The sequence below is a fragment of the Protobothrops mucrosquamatus genome, unplaced genomic scaffold (genome assembly GCF_001527695.2).
Source record: "Protobothrops mucrosquamatus isolate PMUCROS unplaced genomic scaffold, P.Mucros_1.0 scaffold1287, whole genome shotgun sequence".
NCBI lineage: Eukaryota > Metazoa > Chordata > Lepidosauria > Squamata > Viperidae > Protobothrops > Protobothrops mucrosquamatus.
The window spans coordinates 640,612-662,152 of record NW_015387491.1 but is presented as its reverse complement, the minus strand read 5'-3'; the positions used below and the strand labels follow the sequence as shown (position 1 = coordinate 662,152).

The 21,541-nt window shown below is 36.9% G+C and overlaps 1 protein-coding gene across 1 annotated transcript in view; it reads right to left on the bottom strand.

The window, feature by feature from the left end:
• PELI2 (pellino E3 ubiquitin protein ligase family member 2) overlaps nt 1-21,541 on the bottom strand; it is a 57,167-nt gene that overhangs the window by 8,797 nt on the left and 26,829 nt on the right. The window contains exon 3 of the mRNA XM_015821255.1: nt 7,827-7,864. Coding sequence (XP_015676741.1) covers nt 7,827-7,864 — 38 coding nt within the window. The remainder of the gene's footprint in view (nt 1-7,826; nt 7,865-21,541) is intronic.

Below are 21,541 nucleotides of genomic sequence, written 5' to 3'. Positions count from 1 at the left end.
TGGACAATTATTATTTGTTATTATTTTAGCAGTCTTTTCTAACTTCTGCATACTTAAGAGGTGTGAGTTCATCTACCAGAATTTCCTAGCCAACACAATTCCCTATATCCATATCCATCTGATTTATAAGCTGCCCCAATTACCCAAGTCTAATAATTAGCCACAAACATATTCAAATAATAAAATAAATAGAAAAATGCTTGTCTGAGAGCCTGTTGAAAGCCATGTTCCAAGGCTTGCATAAACAACAACAGTGCTATGGCTGCGTGGACTTTGGAGGAGTGAATAGGTGATATTATCTCATATAGGGCAGATAGAGCTACAGGAAAGCACTGAGATCTGACAGCATTTGAATGATGGAACCTGAAGCATCCCACTATACTAATTTTATAGGATGGGCAAACATAAATGGAAGAGGTGTTTCCATAGATCATCAGGCCTCAAGCCACAAAGAACTTTTTACACCCACTTTTTGTTTAGCAATTTCAGTTAGCAACCATTTGCAATATGATAGTAATCAAAATCATTTTCCAGCCAATGCAGCATTTACTATCAAATTTCATGCCCTGACAACACATAGAGAAAATCTGATTGACATGTCAGCAATCAGTGATCTTCACTGAGTTTCTCTCTCTCTCTCAGGTGTTCACCATTTCTTTAACTTGGTCGTCGGAATGGAACTCCATCGCTAAATGAAGACTGGGTGTAAACGATGACCAGCACTTTGAATTCCACCTACTTACCAATTACCAGCCAGTATAGATTGTGGAGCAGAAGTGAACCTAGAATGTTTCAAGGTATACCCATATCCACTCACAACTCCACAATCATGGCCAAATGTGGCTACCAATTAGTCTTCAAGGGTAGCCCACATACAATACACTGCAACAGTCCAACTTTGTGTAGTGTTTCCCAATTCAAGAAAGATTCTAAGTATATCTTTATGTATCTTTGTGAGCTGCAATGATTTCCAGTCTGTCTCTGGATGCAACTCAAGGTGCTAGTTATCACCCACAAGACCCAAGGTAATGTAATTTGCAGGATTCCTCAACTCTTATGGTCCCCCCATCCATTTCACCAGATCCAGCAGGTTAGGTATCCTCAGGGTCCCTTTTGTTAAGCTGGACTTCTTTCCCCCCAAATCCCTGTGTGGCTTCTCATTCGGGAGGTAAAATGGTTCTGTTGTAAGATGGATTCGTGTTTATTTACCTTTGCAGAGTTTTTTTGTTGTCTTGTTCTTTAAGCTTCTTTTGAATAATATTTACTGTTGGTTTAACTAAGAACCACTTTAATATTCTTTAATGCCTAGAAATAATTTTAAATCATGTTTTTCATCATTAACTTACTAGCTTGCCTCTTTGTTGAGCAGATCTTGTTTCCCGTAGAGTATATACATCACCGCAGACTGAAATTTCTCGCCAAACACCAGGTTTAGATTCTTCAGTGAACCCCCCTTTAGGATGCATGACTAGAACGCCATTAGTTGTTAATCCATCCATGTGCCCGTCTGGATTCTTCCATTTTGCTGCTTTTTCCTAAACAAAATGCCACAGCAAAAAATTAAAACAAATATTCAGGCTTTCCACACTTGCATTACCAAGTGCTTAATACAGCCAAGTATTAGCAGCCACATATCAGAGGATAAATAGAAGAACAAGAATACAGCTTGGAATCAAAAACAGATTATCAGTAACTTGGACTAAATGCTGTACAACTAAATAGTATTTTTGCTAACGGGTTTCCTTTATCCATTTCAAATAGAAAATAAGTTTGTCTTAATTACAGCCCTTCCAATAGATCATATACAGCAGCTTTCTTTGGCTTCATCTGTAAAATACTTTAATATTTATTATGAGAGACGCAGAAATAAATAATAGTCAATAAATAATATGTAAGTGGAACTAATTACCTGGGATTAATAGGGAAAGGAAAAGGAGAAAATGAAGTCTATTTTGAGATATATAGCAATTAAAAAAGAAACCGAATAGTGTTTTCAGAGAAAGAATGGACAAATTCTGACCAAACATTCAAAGCAAGCACTGCCGGTATTAGTTAGTCAAACTCAGTTCTCATTTCTTGCTTCATTTTTTTTTACAAAAATAAAAATGCTGCTCCTTTATACCACTACCATTGCTAAATGATCTTATTATATTATTGACTGCTTTCTTTGATTATTAACTCTACATATAAACTAAACATACATAAGGTGCTCTAAGTTGGCAGTGATGGGAGCAGCATATAAACATAGCATAAACAAAACAAAACAGAGGAAGCAAACAAGCAGGCCAGCCAAGCCAGCAAACTATCTACTTCTATCTGAGGTTCTGGAGAATTGCTACTAGTTTAAAGCCCATAATATTGGATAAGACGATTAAGCATTCTAGAGCGCAGTGCATGGGTTGCGTTTAAAGACCACCCAGAAGGTTCAACTGATGCAAAATGCAGCATCCTTGGTGCTCATGGGTGCTTGCTGTTGGACACACATTATACCTATTTTGGAAACCTGCAATGGATTCCTATCAGCTTCCAAGTGCAACTTAAATTACTGGTTTTAATCTATAAAGCTTTCTATGGCTTGGTGTTGTGTTATCTTCCTGTCCGCATCTCTCTGAAATCAGCACAACCATTTTGATCATGCTGGGAGAAGCAATTGGTTGGCTCTCATTTTTGGTATTTCAAAGAGACTGAGGCCCAGTTGCACAGTTTTTACCACCAGCTCAACTCTCTGGAAGGGCTTTTAGGAAGCTTCTTAAAACACAGTTTTTCTGGTGGTGTTTTGGGAGCTGATGCCAGATGCTCTATTTTCACTGTTGGTTTTATTTTCATTGTTATTGCTGGTTTTATCTTGTGAGTTGCCAAGAGTTAGTGTGTGATTGTAATTGGATGATAATGTGGTATATAAATACATATATAAAAGTACGACTATTCTCAGAACTCTTTATTCCTATTTTTATAAAATGGATGGATTTGTAAGAAACAGTCATCACTCTGAGAGAAGCTATTATATGAAGCAGCCCTTCATCATATGACACAGAGGTCATGTCCTGACTTATATGAAAATTTGGTATACTCACCCCAAGGAATATGTTTTTGGAAGAGTCAAATCCTGCAGCAAAAATTCTGGCTGTGTATGGTGCATTCCGGTCACAGACAATGCGGCATGCAAACCTGGAAATAGTACTTTGGGTGATCTGCGTTTCATCACTGTTTTGGCTGCCTGAAATTGTATCTGTTACAACAAAATCTATGGGGCTCTCTGTTGATCTGCCAACCTGAAAGAGTTAATAGTATATAAACAAAAAATCCCATAAGTGAAGTCCTGTGAACAAATCAAAGCGAACAGTTTAACTGTTCTTCACAAGCCCTTCCCACTAGAAATGGGCATAGTTTAAGTCAGCGTTTCTCAACCTTGGCAATTTTAAGCAGGGCTTTTTTTCTCGGTCTTTTCCACCGCCTTGAGTTTGGACCGGTGCGGGAGTAGTTTGGGATCCTGGCGGGGAAATCTCTTGTCCTTACGTTCATTTTAAACCCTCCCCGATAAAGGCCACACCCTCCCCGATAAAGGCCACGCCGGCCGGGCCTTTTTCCACGGCCTTGCGCCAAGGCGGCGCAAGGGGCTGAAAAAAAGCCCTGATTTTAAGATATGTGGACTTCATCTCCCAGAATTCCCCAGCCAGCATGGGGAATGCTGCTTCAGGATGCAGATCATCCTATATTCAATCACAGTTTGGAGGATCAGAGGTAACTGAATAGAAAAAAGACCTCTGCCTGAGGCTTGAAAATTACAGGTAGTCCTTGACTTACAACAATTCACCTAGTGACTGTTCAAAGTTACAATGGCACTGAAAAAAGTGACATATGGCTGTTTTTCACACTTATAACCATTGCATGCCCACAATCATGTGATCAAAATTCAGATGCTTGGCGACTGGCTCATATTTCTGACAATTGCAGGCTCCTGGGGTCATGAGGTCACCTTTTGCAACCGTCTGACAATGGGGAAGCCAGATTCACTTAACAGTCATGTTGCTGACTTAACAGCTGCAGTGATTCACTTAACAGCTGTACCAAGAAAGGTTGTAAAATGGGGCAAAATTCACTTAACTGTTTCACTTTGCAACAGAAATTTTGAGCTCAATTGTGGTTGTAAGTCGAGGACTACCTGTATTACATTCAAGTTAAATAACATTACACTAGATGTGCTGTTAGATGCACTCAGGAATTTCTTATTTTCACAATAAATATCGCTTACCAGAAGATATCTGCATACAGGTAGTCCTCAACTTATGACCATTCATTTAATGCCAGTTTGAATTAATGATGTCCTTGGAAATGATGCAAAACTTTGCATGCGCACACACACACCAGTCACATGACCACAGTCTGGGTGCTTGGCAACCTCTTTGCACTTATGACAAGTTGCCAAGCGCCCCATAATCATGTGATCATTATTTGCAATCTTTGCCGACTTCCCCAGAAAGTCAATGGGGAAGAGCTGGCTGGGAATGTTCAAGCTGCTGCTACTTGTTGAGAAGATTCCTTCTAGTCTCTGGAGGGTGGCTGAAAGAACTCCCTGTCAAAAGATTTCAGCTCCATGCCTGCTTGGATTTCAGCAGAGAGCGCTTTCAGTCAACCCCCAGAGAGAAAGAACTCCCTGCTGAAAAATTTGAGCTCTGCCCTGCTTGGATATTGGCAGGCTCCAACATCCAAGCAGGCATAGAGCTCAAATTCTTCAGCAGGGAACTTTTTCAGCCAGCCTCCAGAAATGAGAGGCAGCCAAAATCCAGGCACGATTTTCAGCCCCTGAATGGAGAGGCAGCATGAAAAGGTAGGGAGTGCAGAGTGCCTCAGGAAGGTGAGGAAGTCTCTGGGAAGACCAGTGGAGGCCCCCATGTGAGGATCTCTCCACTCGGGGGCTGAAAATCATGCTTGGATGTTAGCAGGGAAGATTTTCTACTCCTGAGTGAGAAGCACTCACGTGCAGCCTGCACCTTACAAGGTCTCCTCCAAGCCTCTGAGGCACCCTGCATGCCTTCCCCGAGACTCATGTCTGCTTAACAACGACCATTAGGAGCAAAACAACCATATGACATCTCTCTTAACCACTGAGAGTTCCAATTGTGGTCATAAGTTGAGGACACTTGTATTGCCTATGTGCGATTCCTCAAAAATGTTTTCCCCATCATGTTTTATTTAAGAACATGCTATCACAGTAATTACTGTAGTTTTTGATAGCCTGGACTTGAATCAATAAACTTGCTACAAAAGTTATCTGAAGCCCACATACACTTTCCAAAATCTGTGCCTCAACTGTTTTTTAATGTAATATTCATAGATTACTGCCACAGATGCAATTATTATCTAGAAATTTTATGTGTTTATTTGATTTTTTTCTTTTCTTTAGTAGAGGACTCAAATCAACATACACAATGCTCCGTACTCCCCCCTCCCCCAAACAACCATTCTGGAATACAATTTGGTCTGAGAAATTGCTTTATGAAGTATTACTATCTAGATCCATTTTTTAAAAATTCATCTAGGCAATTCTCTGGGTAAAGTAGCTTATTAGGTTACAGGAACACATTAAAACTTATTGCTGAAAAAAATTCAATTGTATTTTTTTTAAAAAAATCAACATTTGCCAGATGAGTTACTGAAACACCACTACATTTCCAATTTCATGCACTGTTTGCCATTCAGACATGACGCTACTTTATCTGATAGCTTTCATTCTAATAGGTGAAAAAAGTGCACCATATTGTCAAATCCAGTGTTTTTCTCCCATTTGAATATCCATCTGACTTACTTTGTCAACTACGAGACCAGTGTTAGAAATATGCTCCAAAAAACAACTAGGATGCTAACAGGCAGGAAGGAGAGGACAATCCCCTCCTATCTGTAGTCAACACAGAAATTCAGGATATTTTTTAATGGCCTTCTGTCAAGCAAATTGGTGAAAAAGTGGAACAATCTGTCCCTCTCCATCAGCCCATTACATTTCCATGCTAATTATGGAGGAAGAGGCTTCCTGTCCTAGCATGAAATAAAGTGCACTGGCAAAGAGGGGATGGAGCAATCCAATCTGTTCATTTGACTCAAAGCAATTCCTGGTTGTCCAGGCTACCAAAGAAGGCTTAAATACCAGGCTGTATCAGATAGTTGCCATAGTGAATATATGTCGCTCAGGGCTGAGTTGCTGGGTTGTTGGCATTCTCTGTGCTTACTTTTCTTCCTGCAGACATTTCATTACCAAGCTAGGTAACATTTTCAGTGCACAGGGAAGTGGAGATTACTGATTGTGTAGATGAGGTAGCTTGTCCTACCAGCCTTGATTGAGGCATCGCTTCTTCCTGGATTGCTTCTGAGTTAGATATTGTTTCTTCTTTGATTGTTCTTGTTTACCTGGTGTGGTTCAGGTTTACATGGGTTTTGTGTCAGATACTATCAACTACCTCAAGACTATAATTTCAGCAACATTATCACTCTCAGAAAGTCCAAGCTGGTTCATGACTGCTTATCTTGTGGTATAAACACTTATATTTTTTACATTCTAGAATCAATGTATAGGAAGCATTTAATTGCTGAACAATAGTGAAGATACGGAGATACGACATTATTAATTCCTAGATGGGAGACCTTGTCATATGAAACCAGTCAGTCTGAGCTTTTCAAAAAATAAATAGGATATCAATTTAACAAACAGCACTACATGTTCTGGCTTGGAAAATAATTGAAGTAGGAAAAATCATTTAAAAAAATCCAAAGCAACAATTGAATCAATCTACTTCCAAACAAATCTTGAAAATTAACTAAGGCCTTTCCAGATGGAGTGGGGAGTTGAGGCACTTCTGTGGATCTGTTATACTGAACATGATGTACATAGTGCATGGACATATTTTCAAAATAATTTTGAGAAGATCAAAATATAAACAACGCAACTACCACTAGTTCTTACTGAGAGAGCTTTCAAAAATGCCTGAATAAGATCCATCCAAGTTCAGGAATATTATTCTAAGGCACTACTCATGTGTCAACCAACTAATTTTCAAAAGCATGCTCCATTAAGTAAATAACAGGAAATATATGTATTAATTGTTCAAAAGATCTGCTATAAAAGGATGTTTTAAATATTCCACACAAAAAACGTTTCAGTGATAGAAAATACATGGAACTGCAGTTAGATATCACTATCATGAAAAGATTTTGTTGCATGCATTTAAGCTAGGAAACCACACAACTGATCACAGATTCCTAGCGTACATTCATGTAACTAATAAGATAACTATGAAATAGGTCTCTTTTGCAATCTATACATAAACTGTATATTTTTCTGTACAAAGCCATACACTGGACAGAGAAGCAATTAACATTCTTCTTCACAAAATTGTAACACTTTAATTATACAGATTATTTCATACCAACTTTGGAAAATCTGAGAACAATGCAATACTAGGATCAATGGCAGTGTGATTGCCTGTAAAGGCCATCTACTAGGAGGCCAGTAGGCTTCCTTGTGTAGTTGATTGGCCCTATGAGAACAAATTGCTGGATTAGATGGGCCAGGGGTTAGCTCCAGCAAGGTAGTGTGTTTGTTCTTAATATAAAAGACAGAGACAGGGCAGAGTTATTTTCGAACGACTCTTAATGAAAAGTATACTGTTTAAAGGTTTGGGTTTCCTGTGTATACTATGTAATTTTATAGATCCTTCAGATAAAATACTATGGTATTCGTTGATGAAAATACATTACAATCATGTGAATGGACTTTGTATAGTCATAGAAATAGTACACATATAAGATGATGTTGCCAGACTAAAGCACTGTACGTGTAGGAGATACTGTGTTGGCCCTTACAACTGATGGCCTGTAGAATAAAACATTCTCTGCTTTATTTAAATAACATTTCTGCCAGGGAAAGAACAGTATAAAAACACTTGTAAATGCACTTACAAACATGACTATATGCTTCAAATGGAGTTTTTAATTTTATGTACAGTACAGCATATACTGCAGTTATTAAGTGTAATCATAACAAATTAAATAAAAATATTTTTGGGGGAAACCAAGAATAATCTCCCATGTAAGATATAATCATTTATGAGTTTCTGAATGGGACAGGAGGTAGAAAATACTGAGATCCACACTTCAATATTTTTTTTTAAAAAAAGCATTATCTACTTCACAAAGTCAGGAAAAGAAAGTGCCTTCCTCTGATTTCAATTGTTCTGTTTTTTGTTTTGCATCTTTTTACATTGGAAATACTGCTTGCTGAAAATTTTCTAGAGGAAATTGATATTTTTATATGAAAACCTATTTTACAGATGTATTCAACATTTTATTTCAGTGTTTAAACCCTAGTACTACAATACAGCATTTTCTGTCACAAGAAACTTTATAGATCCATTTCTTCTTTTTACTCTGTGGCCAGAATGACTATACACCAAGGCGCATGGAACGCTCTTACTGCCCACCAAAGTGGTACCTATTTATCTATTTGCATTAGTATGCTTTCAAACTGCTACATGGGCAGGAGCTGGGGCAAGTAGCGGGAGCTCACTCCATCACACGGTAGGTACTTTGATCTTGAACCCAGGCTGATCCATCACACCCCCATGTTTGGGTATATTGATTACATGTATTATTATTTAAATACCCCTTCTCAAATTAAACATTAATTTTACTGTAATTAACAATAATAAATCGGTGGATAGTATTTTTAAATGTTCCTATTTTGTTAAAACTCCATTTATTAGATATATCTTTCTGAATACCACATGTATGCCTGTCCATACACACACACACACACACAGTCATTTTGTTTCAGACAACAGAAATCTGGGAAGATTCAAACCATACAGAAAATGCATTCTGAGTAATTACCTCATATTTTTAATACCTCTATTACCTGTAAATTGAATTAACCTTTTCATGGGTGAAATACCACAAACTAATTCACAGTTTATAGTTAGATCATTTCTCATTCTTTATAAGAGTTGTAAATTAACAATAATAAGAGCTTTTTATCAGAAAGACCTTTTAACATATAGGGGCATTTGCAAGGGGCATTTAAAAAAATCAAGATGGCAGCTTGAGTCGTGAGACAACTCTGCCTCGTGTATCATAATTGCCATATGAACTTTTTGACTTATACCCCCCCCCCCCCAATCATCCAGCTCTATGGATGCCTCTATATACTACTAAATACCCATACTTTTAAAATTCTCATTATGGGCAAGATGGGCAGCATACATGTTGAATAAAAAAAAAAGTAAAATGATCTTTAACTAAGTGAAATGGTGCCTCATAGAGCAACAATTTTTGAACCAAGGAAAGTCAAATGGGTTAACATATAGAATGTGTCCAAAATCTGCTGCAGTCATGTGATCATTTTCAACTTTTCATGATAGTTTCCCAGCAAGTTTTGCAATCCCTCACTTCTTCCCCCACCCAGCAAGAAGTAAGGAAACAAGGGAACTCAGTGGAAAAGATGACAAGAAGTCAGAAGTTGGTTCTGCTCCCACTGCTTTTTTGCTTACCTATGACATTCATTTTCTCTGTTTAGATGAGGAAATATCGCTGAAATGATGAGCCAACATGGGTTGTCTAGTATATTATACAACCAAAGTCCAAAGCTTGCATTTAACTGGCATTCCAAACAGAATAATCTGTCAGAAAAAACCTTGTATAGGTGCAACTAAGAAATACAAACTAAGGAACAAATGTTTCCCATTATTCTAAGAGTGCAACTTCCAACTGATTGACAGTCATACTTGACTCTGTGCAGCATATCAAAGGCAACATTCCAAAAGTGGATGGAGCCAGTCCATGTTGGATTTTATTATGTCACAAGAAACATTTTAAATTGTTTTTATAGGATTTTATTAATAATTTGTGTTTGGAACTCTGTATTTTGATATGGCCTATGGGCTAATCAATAAACTGAACTATAGAACAATGTAACAAGAAAGAAGATGTGTAAAAGATATTAATAAACTGCCTAGTCCAGGGGTAGGCAACCTTGGCTCTTTTATGACTTGTAGACTTCAACTCCCATAGCTGGCTCAGGAATTCTGGGAGTTGAAGTCCACAAGTCATAAAAGAGCCAAGGTTGCCTACCCCTGGCCTAATCATATTTATCTATGTAGATTCCCAATCATCCAGGTCATGGTCGTCTCAAAGGTGCTTTTTCAAAAGTCAACTGGACTATGTTTTTTCCCTTGACGAAGAAAAAGACATTTTGTTTCTCATCCAAGAAGCTTCATCAGTTCTGGCTGATGAAACGTCATCTTCTTCCTCAAGGGAAAAAATATGGTCCAACTGCCTTTTGAAAAAGCACCATTGAGACCAACTAGTCATATAGGTAATCTATGTTAATTATTCTGTAAGTATTAGAACTTACCAAAGCTTCAAGTGGGTAAGATATAATTTCCACTAAAATAAAGAAAAAATGTCCCTAATGCTCCTCTTGCTCAGAATTCTATCCTTAAAACACAACTAAAAGAGCTGATTTCAACAGGTGAACTAAATATGTTTATATGAATCAATTATTGAGCTGGCTATATATCTGAATGTTTGCACACAGTTTTCTACATCTGCTAATTTCCTCATTTTAAATGGCGTAATTATTATTTTATTATTTTTATTTTTAACTATTTTAATTATTTCTTTTACAATGTGCTTTTATGTCCTGCAAGCCGCCTTGAGTCACCATGTGTGAGTAGGTGGTAATATAAATTTTCTAAATAAATAAAGTAATCTCCTAAATATTTCTTAAATTCAGACTACCACATGCTTAGCCACTGATAGGTAATGTTTAATAAATATTTGTTCTGCAGATATGCTTAAGAATCCAGGTATAGCTGAAAAACATTCAGCCATTTCCAGTCAAATAATTAGAATTAAGGATATGTTTGAATGGTTATTTGGAAATAGTTGATTACAGACTACAAGCTAACCCCAGGTTCATAGGTTGGCATTCTGAAATATCCTTTAGCAATCCTGTTTTTTTAGTTCTATTTTCTACTAGGTAAATTATACATATGTTCCTCCCACATAGATACAGGGTGTCCTTAGTTTGTAATTACAGAAAATTAATGTCCTGTGTTTTTAAAACAACTATTCATTTAGTACTACTTGTACTTAATCTTATTTCACTGAAACCATTTAAAAAATTTGAAAAGCACATTCATAGGAGTTTGGTGCCTTTATCAAGTTTCTTTCAACATTTCTTTCTAAATACAAAACATTAAAGGGCCTACGAGCCAGATAACCCATTATTCTTGATGATTAAATTAACATTCTTTAAAATGGAAGTTCAGTAGCTATTAAGAAGAAAACAAAGAATTATTCATAGCTTTATAAGGCGTTCCAGTTATCTTCTATAAATATATAGAAGGCTTTTAGTGTTTGAATAGTACTAAGACAGGTGCAGAAACTAGAACCTAACAAATAGGTGAAACTAACAATTTTTTTATTATTATATAGACCACTGGACCCTAGCCAATTCCTGCTAGCTTACCTACGTCCCAAACTGAATATAGAAGATGCAAAAAGCCTTGCACCACATATAAGTTAAGCATACAAGTTATGCCTCTATCCTACACTACTTGGCAAAGTATATTGCTGCTTGCCAACTCCTGCTCTGATCACAGAATGGAGAAAGAATGAACATTGCACAGTTAGTGGGGATATTATCACCTCATTTACAGAAATATGTTGTTTACTTTGTTTCCTATCTCTTTCTCTGCTTTTGATCATTTATCTCTATGTATCAATTGAAAGGAAGAGCCAGTATAGTGTTAAGGCATCAGGCTACAAGCTAGGAGACTGAATTATAGTCCTGTGTTAGGTACATAGTGAGCTGAATGACCTTAGGCCAGTTACTTTCTCGCAGCCCTGGAAAGAAGGCAATGGTAAACCACTTCTGAAATCTTGCCAGGAAAATTGTAGGAACTAGTCTGGACAGTTCCCAGGAGCCAGGACAGACTGAAAGACACAAACATCCCCAAAAAATCCTACCACAATTTAAAGAAGTATTGCTGTATTTCCTAGCAATGCTGAATGCTTAGCAAAAATTTAGAGTGCTAAAAAGATAGGAGTGTCACACTGCCTTTTTATCCAATTATGAAAATCACAATGGGAGATAATGCTACACACAGTATTAGAGAAGATACTACACTGATTTATGTTGGAGTTACATATTGGTCCCTAATTCTCACTACAGCAAGGATAGAAACTACAACGTAACTTTAGGAAATGCATTATTTTCCTTGTGGGATAATATACTATGCTTTAGACTTGTCTCATTCAATTATTATAAGAACTATTGAGATAATATTCCCAAAGTGTTATGTTAATACTCTGCATCATAAATAGCATTCTTTAAATTATAAGTTATTAAAATGCAAATGTCTCCCTAAAAAAAGACAGCGGAAGGTTTATTTAAATGTACAAATGACCACTGAAAAAGAAAAACCACAAGTACAGTTTGGCAACTTGTTCTCTCCTTCACTATAGTTTCTCTGTAACATCTGAATGGAGGAAAACAGCTAGGTGTAATTACAAGCAATGCAGAGGACAATGAAACACAAACAAGAGTATATGTTATCTAAAAAAAACCAGCACCTGCTTTGATCTTACTGTCTAGATAATAGATGTTTCAGACCAAATGGCAGCATAATAAATACTTTGCAGGTCTGCTGTCAACATTACAGGTGCTATAGTGGAATGGACTCCTGCAGCATCTAGAATAAGGAACTTTCTAATCGTTTCTGTGGCTGATGTGAAGCCAGAAAGCCTTCCTTAGGCGACCTGTTACATAGAAATAAACACTTTGCCTTAAAGGAATGCATGTAAGCTACATAGTGAATGCCCAGGAAGTGCGTAGATGATTCTAAAGGTAATACTGGAGCAGAAAAAAAGGTGTACAAAATAAAATATTGATTCAAATGAACAAAACTGAAAATCTTTAGGAAGGCAAATATATTAACGTATTTGTGCAAAATAACATACAGTAAATAACATAAGGTTTGTGCAAAATAACGTACAGCATATCTACCAGTAATTAGAATGCTGCCTAACTTGCCTGAAGCCCCAAGATATTGCCAAGAGAAAACAGATGTCCCTAGTGAAATATGGCACTCTTCAGAAGTAGCTAAACACACAAAGGATCTATCCATTAAAACAGAAAAAACAACTTATACATACTGATAAATAAGACAGCCAGAATTTCTTGATACCTCATAAAACTATTCTATTAGGAAGGGAATCAATTTATAAACAAAAACTGAAATCTTATGTGAAGTTGGCTATATTCTCACACTAATCAAACTGACACCATGTATCCCAAATGCTGTTGAAGACTATGAATGCAGAGAAACAAATCTGTACATAGTCATAAAAGTGAAGTGACTGATATAGAGACTTTCCACTAGAAGAAAAAATGACTTTGCAGGGAGTCCAATATGTCCCCACGAAATAGAATTTACATCAAAAGCAAATGAGACATTTTGAGATCCAGAGCTGAGAAATGAATGAAGAATCAGTGTATTATACACACTGAAAAACAATCTTATAAAGGTACAGAAGTAACCAAATTATCGCAATACAGAAAAATCTGTCATTCTTGGATACACAGATAAACTACACTGACTTTTTCCCCCTGAACAATCTAAAATGATTATTCAGTGCAAATCAACCATACACCAATTTCCTATAATGGCAGAATAAAGAACACTTCATTGGCTTCTGGTTGCTTTTTTGTAAAAAAATTCATAAAGATCAGGACATTACAAAATGAATAAATACTGCAAACAAACAATTCTACAAGCCCATCTGCCTTCAAATAAACAAGTTAAATCAAAAGAGAAAGGGAATACAAATTGTAATTGGGAAGGACAATGCTTCCTGGGAAAGCTACCTATAAGCAAGAGTACATTCCAGAATTAACAAAATGTAAATGTATTTTCATATAGATTTATTACGCACAGAGTTAGCACCAATAGAAACATATTGTTTGGGATAATGAAAAAAGTTTCAGTAGCACTGCTATTATCTATTTAGTAGATTACAGATTGGAAATTGGAAGCTTTTCAAAAATAAAGCAACAGAGTTAGCCATGCCTTTACCACCTCTAGAAAACAGCAAAGCACTCTACTTAAGACTGTCTTTAAAGGAAACTTCTAGAGATTTCTACTAATAAACAACAGCACCAATAATAAATTACACACTATTATCATGGCACAGCACTAAATGAAAACCAAACAAAAACCACAATACAATAATTGTATATTGATTCAATAAAATTAGCTTAGAACTCAGTAAACAAGTATGTGTACTTACTATACACTAAAACCAATACATTTAAAGCAATGGCCTGGAGTAAGACAGAGTATGCATCCCTCTAGAATTATTTAAAGTGTGTTCTAATATGGAATTGTCAGATAAATCAAAGTAGGATAAAATAACTAAACCCTAAAATATCCCTAAGATAATAATATCAGAGTACCTGGAGACAGCAGAGTAGAAGAGAAAGCCCTGGAAAAAAAATCACAAAATACTAAGATCTGCAAATAGAAACAGAATGACTGTGGCAATAGAAAGCAAAGATGTAATAGTGATAGTGATGCAACCCAAAATATCTGGAGTACCACTTGAACACCATCGCCATTGAAAAAATTACCAATAGTTATTCCCAACAGGATCACTTGGTATGAAAGTGTCAACTCAGCTGCCCAGCTAAAAGAAACAGGCATTTATATTGGGCAGCAGAAATATAGAAAGATGCTGGAGGCAGAGTGATCAGCTCATATAGCACTATGCAGAAGACAACAATGATAATGATAAACCACTTATGTATTTTTACCAATAAAACCACATGGATAGAAAATATAAACTGATTGATTATACAGTGCCAGATGATAGGCACCTTAGATTGAATGGCACTCTACATGCTACTGGGGAAGAAGAGTTGAGGATCTTTCAGAGTACTAATGATGTTTATAATGTGGCTAGATTAAAGACTTTGGAAGGTCTACTTGCAGATGTTGCCATACGGGAAAAGAAAATCCAAAGCTGCAAAGATATAATTACAGTGGGAGCATGAAATGCAAGCACCACGAACACAGAAAAGCTCAACAAAGTTACATATGAAATGAAATGACTACAAATTGAATGTTTAGGCATCAGTGAGTTGAAAATGACTGGGATAAGATACTTTCAACCAGACGATTGCATTATTATGGTTAGAAAGATATAGCAAGTACAATACAATGAATAATATGGCTTAGACTTTGTAATATAGGTAATCCTCAACTCAACCTATGATCATAATGGAGCCTGTCCATTACAATCACAAGTGATGACAGCTGTTAAGCCAGACAACCTTGCTTAACGACCCCCAGCCCCTGCTCTCCCTGATGCAGTTGTTAAATGAATGTGTGGGTTGTTAAGTGAAACATGGAATGCCTCAGGTGTGGGAGGAGGCACTGGGAGGCATAGCACAGGCCTACTGCCTGACTCAGGCCTCTCCGCTTATTGCCCTTGAGGTCCCCACAGCCCTTGACTCTGTTTTGGCCACCCATGTCCCCACAGGCCTTTTCCCCCTCATTTCTCCCCCACACCAGGTGTCCCTGCAGGGCTTGGGCCTTCTCCCCAGCTACCCCCCCCCACTCCTGTCACCCATCACGCACTTACCCTTTGAAGTTCTCCAGGGCTCTAGAGCTTTCCTCAACACTGTGCAGACCTTGTTAGGAAAACCGAACAAAGTGGTTTATCTCAGGGCCACATGGCAGCCTCCTAGAAGTTTTGCCATTTTGGCACAGCTGCAAGAAATTGTGGGCATTCTAAAAATAGCGACTGCTTCCAGGAGGCAGCCAAATGGCCCAGGCATGTATGTTCAGAGGGATGGGTGATGGAGGGATGGGAAGCAGGACCAAGGCGTGCAGGGACCAAGGAGGGCAGAGAGAGGCAGAGGAGGTGCTGCAGCATCCTTGTGATCAATTGTAAGGGCAAATGACTATGGGGGTATTGCAAAATGGGGTCATAATTAACTTTTGAGAGGTCTGTCATAATGTCAAACAGCTGCTAAATGACCAGATGTTAAATGAGGATTACCTATAAAGATATGAGTCTGCCAAAATGAAGACAGAGAAGAAAGAAAACTGGATGTCAGAGCAAACCATGGAAATTGCCCAAAAAAAGAAGCCAGAATAAGAAAGAAAAAAATCTTAAGAAATGAATTTAACAAAGAGTTTCAGAGAGCTGTTAGAAAACACACAAAACAGCATTACATTTGCAAAGACACTGAAGATGGAAACAGACATGGGAAAACAAGGACCCTTTCAAAAGATTTCTGAATTCAGAAGGAGTTTCCAACCTTGAACTGATATGCTAAAACATGCCAATGGACAGATAATTCAAGGGAGAACAAAGGACGATGAACAGAACATATTGAAACATTGTAAAGTTGAGATGCCAACATCCGAGATATTTTAGAAGATATTCCCTGTTTACAAGAATCCCTAGTACTAGAAGATGAAGTTATATCAGCACTCCATTCATTGCCAACTCAGCTATAGCAACTGATGAAATACCCACTGAAATATAGCAAGCAGTAAGAAGAAGAATCAGTAAAGGTTCTAATCAAGCTATGCCAGCAAATCTGGAGAATGAGACAGTGGCCAACAAATCAGAAGAAGTCAATCTACAATACCAAAAAAGGAGAGCTAACAATGTGCAAACTGTCGTACTATGTCCTTAATTTCACATGCTAGCAAAATAATGCTTAAGATAATTCAACACAGATTAGAGCCCTGCAGAGAAAAGAAATGCCAGATGTTCAAACTGGCTTTAGAAAAGGCTCAGGAATATGAGACATTATATAATAATAATAATAATAATAATAATAATAATAATAGTAGTAGTAGTAGTAGTAGTAGTAGTAGTAGTAGTAGTAGTAGTAGTAGTAAAGTTGGAAGGGACCTTGAAGGTCATCTAGTCCAACCCCCTGCTCAGGTAGGAAACCCTATACCATTTCGGACAAATGGCTGGCCAGTCTCTTCTTAAAAACTTCCAGTGTTGGAGCATTCACTGCTTCTGGAGGCAGGTTGTTCCACTGGTTAATTGTTCTCACTGTCAGGAAGTTTCTCCTTAGTTCTAGGTTGCTTCTCTCCTTGATTAGTTTCCACCCGTTGCTTCTTGTCCTGCCTTCAGGCGCTTTGGAAAATATTATTGGAGATGAATGATGGATTTGAGAAAGCTCAGAAAAATGGGAATCCCAGAACATCTCATTTGTCATCATGAGAAACTTATATACGGGCCAGGAAGCCACAGTACAGACAGAACATAGTAAAAGGGATGGGGGATTGTTGAGTAAAGTGGTTCATTAACAGCCCTCCTAACTTCCGATCATAATGAGCAGGCTCCATTGTGCTTGTAACTCAAGGTCTACTTGTACTCCAACTGTCAATATCATTCAAAGACAGGCATTCTCTTTTCCACATAAACTTTATTGCCTCTTCAATTTCTTTCCAGACTAAAACAAAATTGGTTGTTGGGCACAACTATTTTGTTATTTTAAAAGCAGAAATGCACAATACCCTAAACTTACCACCACATAAAAAGAAGAAACCAATAGCAGCTTGCTCTTTCAATCCCAAACATTGTAGCCAGTGATTAATGAAATCTGTTTTGCATTTTATTGTCTAAATTTTTGTTCATTGCCGCAATTTCTTCCGTTGTTCGCAGTCTGTTTCTGATGTTTGTATAAAAAACACAAGTTGGGATTTTATTACTAATGGTTAGGGATTATTTTTTCATCCTGATGTGAGACGTTTCCTGCTGGTCTACTGTATTAAATCTGTGTTATTATCCCTCTGCTTTCATAGTCTATTAATACATCTGTCTTTTCCTGAGGCTGAGCAAAGATTTAACTTCTTTATGGAGTTAGCAATAGCACTTAGACTTACATACCGCTTCATAGTTCTTTACAGAATTTTCAGAGTGGTTTACAGAGTCAGCATATTGCCCCCAACAATATGGATCCTCATTTTACCAACTCTGGAAGGATGGAAGGCCGAGTCAACCTTGAGCCCCAACAGCAAATACAACATGAACACCCCTACAAACTCTGAGTCATCTTTTCTCCCTTGAATATAAATCACTACCCAGCTCTATTATGTTGCATTTTGGCAATCTCTCCTGAAAAGTGTGTGTGTGTGTGTGTGTGTGTTTGAGTCAGGGAAAGACAGACCTTAAAATAATTAGAATGATGTTTTAATTAGAGTTTTCTCAGCTCACATTTAACTCCTAAGAGTACAAATATAATCAGTCAGAAAAGGCTTTGACCTTCCGAAAGGGCCTGGCTTTGCCAACTGGTCTGGGCCCAATTAGGATATGTCATTCTGAAGGTGGTTAATGGATTAAGATAAATCCCACCCCTTCATGTGTGTATCTTGCTCCCTTCCCTCCCATCTTCATCAATTTTAACTAATTTCTAGTGTTACTATTGATTGTTTTAATGTTTTAAATGTTTTATCTTGCTGTTTTTAACTGATTGTAAACTGTCTAGAGTCACCTCAAGGCAAACTGGATGGCATATAAGCTTAATGAATACATAAATAAAAAGATACAATGAAAAAGGAGGACTTGGGAAAAGCAGATGATGTGTTGGGAGTGCTTTTTAGTCACTTGCCATAAATATGCATTTCTGGTTCCAGAATAATTATATATTCTGAAAAGCAGCATTATTCCCCTGTCTGTCTTCCAACTTATAAAGCAGGGAGTGATGCCTATTTATATCTCACTAACATTCTGCAGGATTTAGCTGTCAGTTTACAGTCTCTTAGTGGCAATCAATTTAAATACTTATTTTAACTAAAGTATCTCCATATAGGAATAGTGATATTCATGCTGGAAGAAGCTGCCTTTTAATTTTCAAAATAAAGAAGAGTCAGAAATTCAGAACTGATACATATTTTGTCAATTTCAATTCCTACTCTCCCTTCTTCCCGATTACCCAATGTAGACAATATCCACATTCTCTATGTGGACTTTTAGAATATAATGGACAGGCTAGGTAGAGGGCAGAGGCAGGAGAAAGAGCCACTGCCAAGGCAATGGTTAGTAAAGCCTGAGCTTGGGCCAAAATGTGATGTAAGTAAAAGTCTAAGACGTCCCATCCTAGTATGCACAAAGATAAAGAGAGGGAGGGCAAAGAGAAAGATTCTGTTACTGAAACTTTACAATAGAAGGAGCACTGATCTACATAATGTTGCTGTCCTAGTCTGATCTAGTCTGAAGGGTTTAATAAAGTCACTAGGTATTTTGCATGTTCAAATCTAACTAATTAAAGGGCACCCTGATTGAGGAAGGCTGCTTTTTAAATTACAAATTTGGAAAGAAATTGCTGTGAGGATACATAATAGTTAGTCAGATTTTATTTTAAGCATAGTTTGTGGAACAAACTAAAGTTGCAGACAAAGCATTTTTATCTCTTTTTTTCCTGAATACCTAGAAGAAATTAGTGAGGAGGTGAAATACATAAAAATGAACTAGGATAGTGATTTCAAACATACTAAAATATATCAAGATTTATAAGTCAGCAGCAAACCATGTTTACTAGCTATGGTTTACTGCCATTTCATCACACATCCCATTCAGTCAAAAACACGTCACATTATAGTTTATCATTATGTGAAAATCAGAGCAATGAATTAACCAGTGGAACAGCTTGCCTTCATCCAGGTCCTTCATCACTGGAGATTTTAAAGAAAATACTGGACAGCCACCTGTATGAAATGGTATATAGGGTCTTCTGCTTGAGCAGGGGGTTGGACTAGAAGACCTCCAAGGTCCCTTCTAGCTCTATTCTGATTCTGAATCTATGAGGCCTGTTATATTTTAAACATCTTGACATAAATACATTCTAGTTTTTAGAACTTCATGTAGTGATGCCCCCCGCCCGCCAAAAAAAACCCTGAAGAAATTGAAATTGGATAAAAAAAAAATCAAACAAAAGAGTTTCCCCGATCTGGTCCTACAAGTGATCAGAAAAATCAAGAAGTATAAGAGGACATACGTGAAACCCACTAGAAACAGTTAATTATCTACTTGCCCAGGCACTTTTTCAAATACACAGACAAGCAAGCACAAAGGATGCTATTAGAGATCCTTGCTTTAAGTGTCAGGAGTAAGAATATGTCTGGAACATGAGCAGCCAGGAAAAGGCTGTAGTTAGATACAACCAACTACAATAGTCCTCGACTTAACGACTACAATTGAACCCCAAATTTCTGTTGTTAAGTAAGACAGTTGACAGTTGTTAAGTGAATCACTGCAATTGTTAAATAAATAACACAGTTCTTAAGTGAATCTGACTTTCCCATGGACTTTGCTTTTTAGAAGGCCACAAAAGGTGATCACATGACCCTGGGAGACTGCAACTGTCATAAATATGAACCAGCTGCCAAGCGTCTAAATTTTGATCGTGTGACCATGGGGATCCTGCAACTGTCATACTGTAAGTGTGAAAAACTGCCATAACTCATTTTTTTCAGTAATGTTGTAACTATGAACAGTCACTAAATGAATTGTTGTAAGTTGAAGACTACTTGTACAGTGAAGTTGGTTATATCACATTAACTTGCATGGGATACTAAACATACCCCAAACCGATTGTATTCCATAAGACAAATCAATAGGAATTTACATTTACAGAATAACAATTCAGTACTAAGAAACTATCTTTAAAATATGTTATGTATCTAAGATAATTTAAAGTGTTTATTCTAACATGGATGTTATTCAAAGAAGGGAACAGTATTGTTCTATGTTTGGAAATCATGCTACTATACCGGTAGAACAAGCAAAAGTACATTTAGTTCTTTTGGTTTAGGCTACAGCTCCTTAAGTGACCATGAAAGAAGTATAAAATGATATTTGGCTTTGCTAAAGTTTTCAGAATTATTTATGTATTTCAGAAAGACCACTAGCTCACCCAGAAACCATACCTTACACAGTAATTTTAAAAGCATAAAAACTTTTTCATATTTTCCCATTATATTTATTGAACTGTGATTAAAAAAACAGTATCAGGTAACTGTTAAAGAAAAAAAAAAGATACAGAAAATACAAAAAAAGTACTACTACAATGTAAATAAAGAAACCAATACTGCTTATGCACAAATTAATCATATATGTAAAGTATACCCTATACTGGTCTGTTATTGTTGAGATAAATCATAAAATCCACCCACATTTGATAACACTGTTGTCCTGCTTCCAATATCACATTATTTAAACTTTATCTGTGATTTTTTTTTTCTAATGAGGCAATTGAAGAGACCTTGTTAATTCAAATCTCAAATGTTATGTCATCTGGAGTTTTTCAGTGTTGTGCAATTATTGTTTTAACTGCTAAAATTACACAGATGTTTCATATTTTTAAAGTTTCATCCGGTAAATAAATGCAATAAACCAACTTGGAAACATCAATTTTTTGTTTAGTGATGTTACTTATCTCCAAAACTTTTACATCAAAAGG